The sequence below is a fragment of the Antrostomus carolinensis genome, unplaced genomic scaffold, assembly GCF_000700745.2.
Source record: "Antrostomus carolinensis isolate BGI_N321 unplaced genomic scaffold, ASM70074v2 scaffold1218, whole genome shotgun sequence".
NCBI classification, from domain to species: Eukaryota; Metazoa; Chordata; class Aves; order Caprimulgiformes; family Caprimulgidae; genus Antrostomus; species Antrostomus carolinensis.
In genome coordinates, this window is record NW_010333479.1 from 27,464 (window position 1) to 33,389 (window position 5,926).

The 5,926-nt window shown below is 36.3% G+C and overlaps 1 protein-coding gene across 1 annotated transcript in view; it reads right to left on the reverse strand.

Annotated features, from left to right (window-relative positions):
* SH3GL2 (SH3 domain containing GRB2 like 2, endophilin A1) overlaps positions 1-5,926 on the reverse strand; it is a 17,099-nt gene that overhangs the window by 8,604 nt on the left and 2,569 nt on the right. Inside the window, exons 2-4 of the mRNA XM_010173856.2 lie at positions 3,421-3,564; positions 1,497-1,630; positions 29-187 (exon numbers count right to left, since the gene is read on the reverse strand). Coding sequence (XP_010172158.1) covers positions 29-187; positions 1,497-1,630; positions 3,421-3,564 — 437 coding nt within the window. The remainder of the gene's footprint in view (positions 1-28; positions 188-1,496; positions 1,631-3,420; positions 3,565-5,926) is intronic.

A 5,926-nucleotide genomic window follows, 5' to 3' on the forward strand; every position in this document is an offset into this window, starting at 1 on the left:
GCTCAAAGATTAACAAGGGATATCTCACATCCATCTCCAGAAGGTTGAACATGCTTGACTCTGCAATTTCTTTAGATTCATCAAATTTCTCCAGAGCTTGGCGAAGTTCTTCATCTGGCAGCTTGCCCTGTCTTTTCTTTTTGTAATCAAAATCCAGGCGTCGACCTTCCATTTTCTTTAGGTGGTGCTAAAAAACAAAAATACAAATGCAAGCACAGAATAAAGGATGTTCCCCAACTCTCCTTATACTGCATTGTAATCAGGTAGTCCATGTACATTTGCTCTTTGTTGTATATCAACCCTTCCCCAGAGGGGGGAAATACAGAACAATGAAGTAGATGTTTTTATGTGTCTTTTAAGAAGCCACAGTGTGCTGCTGTCTAAATGACAGACCTTCAACAGGAAAAAAATGCCACACAGAATGGATAATGCAATTGCCACCAGTCTAAAAGATACGTGAGTTTCTAGCTTCTTAACTCTGATGCAGAATTACCTGAACACTATGTTTTTTCCCTATATGTTTAAGGGAAAAATCTACTAAAAGCACAAGTTGGTACATTTTTGCCTGTGTAACGGTTCTCATAAACAAAGCAACACAGAAAATATTTTTATCATTTCCACCACACCACCAAAGGATTTTAGTGCTATCTTTTATTAAAGATTTTCTAGTTTGTTAACTGACGTAACATTCATGTCCTTCTGTTTAGCAGCTGCCACATCAGACTGGACAAAAGTCAATGCTTCCAGCATGAGCAGGAATACTTTAAGTGTGTACTTTCCCTCAGAAGAACCATTTTGTCATCTATTATGACATTTAAAACTTTGTCAACTTTGTAAATTATATCAAACTGTCCAAGACAGCTTTCTTCCACATACATTTAACAATATGAAAGCAGCTTTACTGAGCTCAGAACAGTTACTTACACAGACAACCATTTGCTGAATTGGGAAGCATTTTTACTTCCACCATTATAAAATCAGGTTGTGTCCACAGAAGCATGTGTGCAGAGAGATTTTTCTCTGTAAATGCTGGCTGGTTCTAATTACATAATTGATGCAAGCAAACATTTTCTGTGTTCAAAATTCTCAGAATGTTTTGTACACAGTCTTCGTACAGACAAAAGAGTAGTACCAGTCTAGAAGCAGGCAACTATCAAAATGCCCTAACATGCCTTACACTAGAAACCTGAATGTCAACAAATGTTCATCTATTTAGTGAAATTAGCTTTCAAATGGTAGAATTTGAGCACTGTGTTCATGCCTGCATAAGCTTGATGACGCTACTGTCAAAAAATGTTAGAATTTTGATTTTTTCCCTTTTTAAACCATCAACAAGAGAGAGAGAACTGAAAAGTAAAACTCAAGACAAAAGAAACTAAAATGAGATCATCTGCAAATCTGAAAGCCCATTTTAAACTACGTAACTAACATAAATTTTGAACACAGACAAAGTCTGCACATTTGGCATTAATGAAATGCCACACTGAGGGAAATACCTGTATTTCTCTCAGATCTTTGTCATGGAGGTTCTGAAGTGGGTCAATGAAGTTTTGTTTCACTTCCATGTCTAAAGAGTCCTTGACCTCAGAAAGCTCCTTCATAGCTTCTCCCACATCTGCAAGTGCTGGTCCTGAAATAAAAGATGTCCAGTTTATCTCAAAACAACCTAATTCACAACCACTGTAGAATGAAACTGAGTCATGGAAATTTCAGTTGACATTTCACAGAATCACAGAATTGGAGAATTGCCTAGATTGAAAAAGACCTTCAAGATCATTGAGTCCAGTCATTAAATCATTTTGTTTTCAGTCTTCAGTTTAGGAAAGAAACAGAGTTACGATGCACTGTGTGAAAGGGTAACATGGATTTTACACATCTGCAGTCCCCAGAGTTTATGCCTTGTAACACAGCTGAACTTGAGGATCCACGTTGCATCAAGACAGCCTCCTCCAAACCCCTTGTTGACAATTCATTCCTCACTCTAGTGAAATAAATGTGCTAGAAAAAGAATTATCTGTATTTGCTCTCATGTTGCCATCACCAGACACTAGACTGCACACAAAAATAGCTCTAATGCAAGTCTAGGTCTCTCTGTATCAGTGAGACTGGTGACAATATCAAATGTAAAAATTCTTAACGATTTCACAGAATTTTTTTTTAATGAAAGATTTTTTTGAAGAAACTACGGACTTCATACACGTACTCAAATTCATAAACTTCAAAGGAATTAGCTGCCTTCTGAGATTAAAAAAAATACACTTTCAAAGAATAAAAGGGTCTGAAAACCTAAAAATGTGAGAAATCAGAAGGAGCTTTGCCTCCCAAACAGGGGATGACAGCAGTGCACTGCAAAACTAGAGAGCCTGCCAGACCTGGATGAAGAGTGACTAACAGCCATAATAGCTGCTATTAGTTAAGAATGTGAAAATAATTGCCATAGCTATTCTGTTGCATGCTACTGCGATCATCAGGGAATATACAGCAATTTGCACAAACTAAATTATATTAGTTCTTAATTTTCCCTTTAAAAATGTGTTTGAAATTTAGCAAACGAGAGTCAACCAATTAAAAAACCAATTCAGTAGTCTTTAGCAGAAATCAATCTACATCTGCCAAGCCAATTAGTAAATTATACAAAACAAACAAGAAAGTACCTTTTCCATTCCAGATGTCTTTATGCCAGGAACAACATTTTAAGAAGATTCAAATAGGAAACAGAATTTTCACAATACTATTTAAGGGTCCTGTGTGTTGCCATATAAAAATTGCCACAGAAAATCCCACACAAATAGGACAGAATGACAAAGTGTCCTGTTGTGAGTGTGATCTCTTTTAGTTAGACTTCTGCTGTTGAAGAACACAACTTTAAAACTCAGTTCAACATTTTTAACTGAGGCAGCTATAAACTCCTTTGGGGCTTGGAGGAGAAAACAGCTGAGAGATAAGACTGGAGTATTCACTAGTGCCTTAAAATGTAGAATTTGGCCAGAAAAAAGGGTCAAATTCTCTATTAGCCTTTATTTCTTGCCTGTAATGAAGACAATTACATTTATTATAAGGATTCTGAGGACAAAAGGGTTTTATTGTACACATGCATAGACAATAATATGATTCCTGACTACATACATCTTTCATCCCAACATATCCCCAAAAACATGACCTATGATAGACAGCCTAAAGCCTATATAGACATGAGTACAAATGGAAACAATTTGACTTTCATCCACAAGAAAAAAATCTACAAAAGACACTCAACGGGCCTAGATCAACTTTAAAGGAGAAGTCTGATGAAGCAGAACTGTAATGCTTCTTGAAGAAATTCCTCCTTTATAAGAGCACAACACTTTAATAATGGAAGTTGTATTACATTTTACTACTGTTTTTATTGCATTATAAAAGAAAGAAAAGTCATTAAGTTACCAAAGTTGCATTCTTCTCCAAGTTCTCGCCCAAATTTCAGCATGGCATCTGCCAGCAAGGCTTCAGCCTGAGGGTAACCTGGTCCCTTTTCCTGGCCTCGTATTTTTGACATAGTGTTGATCATGCTGAGTTTAGCTCTGGAAGCTGAAGCAGGCAAGTGACAAAAGTTACAAATGTGCAATAGACTACTCTTTAAATTTATCTGAACTACCTATAATGTATTTGAAGGACATTATCTAAGTTTAGGACTAAGCCCTGTTTTCCATCAATTATTTTTAGAGCAAAGGAATGAAATGTTGTTGGTCACTGACATTTTTCTTCTGCTGGTGGCCAGCGAGGAGGCTCTGTCCTGAACTTTAAGTCAAAGCTTCACTTGAAATGACTTGAACAGAAGAAACCCCAGGAACAATCCCAAGCTAGCATGTTTGACAAGTGTTACAACTCAGATAGAAAAACCTTTAAGCTATCCTCAAATTCTTAATCTTAAAATCCACAAATACAAGACAGATAGCAGATTGAGACACCCTTCTTCTCAAGAAGTCCATACTAAGTGCACTCAAGATTAAACTGTGGTGTCCCACATTTTTTAAATGTTTGAAAGTTTTTCTGTTGTAGAACATTAAATAAAACCTATGTCCTCAAACATAACATCCATAACTGTACTTTTAGCTTGTTGTAATTTAGTTATTTCAGATATGCAACTGCAGATCAGAAGAAAGCATACAATTATCATAATTGATGGAAACAAAGATAGCAAACATAAAAACTAATTTGATTATGTGCTTTAGTGAATATTTGCAACTATGGAATGTGACTGGCCTGCAGAGAGTGAATTAATTAATGGCACTTGACTTCAAATTTTTACCAGCTAAATCCTATTGCCAGTAAAACTGACTCAGTGGGTGTTTCTACCTACATTCTTGTGTGTGCTACAGACGGGCAGGTATGAATGCCTCTACCTTCCTCCTTGCAAAGGATTGACTTTGTTAGTGGCTGTTATGAGTTAGTATTTTTGTTTACAAAACATTAGTAGCTCACACTCTTAGGTGTTAATTTCATTGGTCAAAACTCAACCCTGTACACATTTCGGCAACAAGGCATTAGCAGACTGGAGTCAACAAGTGTCTTACTCTTAATTTATTGTTGAAAGTGCACATCAAGAGATGGTTCTTGTTGAATATGCTTTACTTTATGGCATACAAACGTATGCACAGACATAGACATATAAACAACTAGGAAGATCAGGCAAGTGTCATAGGTGTACTTATTCTGCCTGAGAAGCAGCTATGAAAGGATAACATATTTTTATGGATAACATATAGTAATTATGTTTTTGTAAGCTTTCTCACTACTCTTGAGTGCCACCAGATCATGCTTTTCAGTATCTGAATTTCTTGATGCGTTCTGTTTCTACCCACTACAAAACTAGAGTCAGCAGACTGTCTGACTGTTCAGTATAAGAAACTGCATTTTAATGAAGTGTCTGGCCTTTATAAATGGCAGCGAAGTGATGGTGGCAATGGGAAAATACAGAAGCACAAATGAAACTAAGGCATAAACAAAATCAGTCAGGGGAATGGAGGCAGTAAGATTAATTAAAACAGGAACAAAAAGAGAGTACTTTCAGAAATAAAAAAAAGGTAAGAAGGAATATAAAAAAATGAAGTGGCTATATTCTAGACAGGAAGGTAAGAGTAGAAAGCAAAAGGTAGAGGAAAGAATGAAAGTGATGAAAAGATAATAAGGGAAGGACAAAGAATAAATCATAAAGAGAAGAAAGGTAAGCATGAAAAATTCATGCTTCGATGATTCATCTAGTAATTTAATAATGATTACATTAGAATCCTCATTTAGTAGGAAACATTAAAATACGTCCACCAATGGTCTCATTCCACTTTTCTTCTTTTAAGGTTGATTCCAGTAACTTCCATGGGAGCAGAGGTAAGTTTGTGCTCAGTCAATCTCAAAATCCAATCCTGAGCCTTTTCATTTGTACTGCTCTATTGTGCTAGCACCACATGGTTTCTTCTCTAAGTTATGTTTCACCCTGAGTGAGGACAGCCAGAGATGTACAAAACACCACATGGAAGTGACTTGAATGCTTGATTCTTTTCCCAGTTGCATTCCCTCTCCTTTATATTGACTTTCATGGTGTTACTAATGATTCATCCTAATATTAAGTGTTAACAGAGCCATGATAAATCATAAAGAAGACTGTCAAAAGACTTTGAAAGACATTTCAGCAGTGGGTTCAATTGCTCATTCACTGTACTTTCAACCTTGTTCATCTTGCACCTCTTTGTCTTGAAATTATGGTCATGTGCATGTGCATGGAAAGTCTTTGAGCCTTTGCCATGTTCAATTTTAGTTATTTTCAGCTGTCCTTCCGGGTTTTTTTCATAACTGGGAAGTCTACAAAGCTATCTTTTTCATTTGCACTAAACTCAGCCCAACATCTCTTTCAATCTTTGTCTTTAATAATATCCTTTTCCCTTCCTTTCTCTTT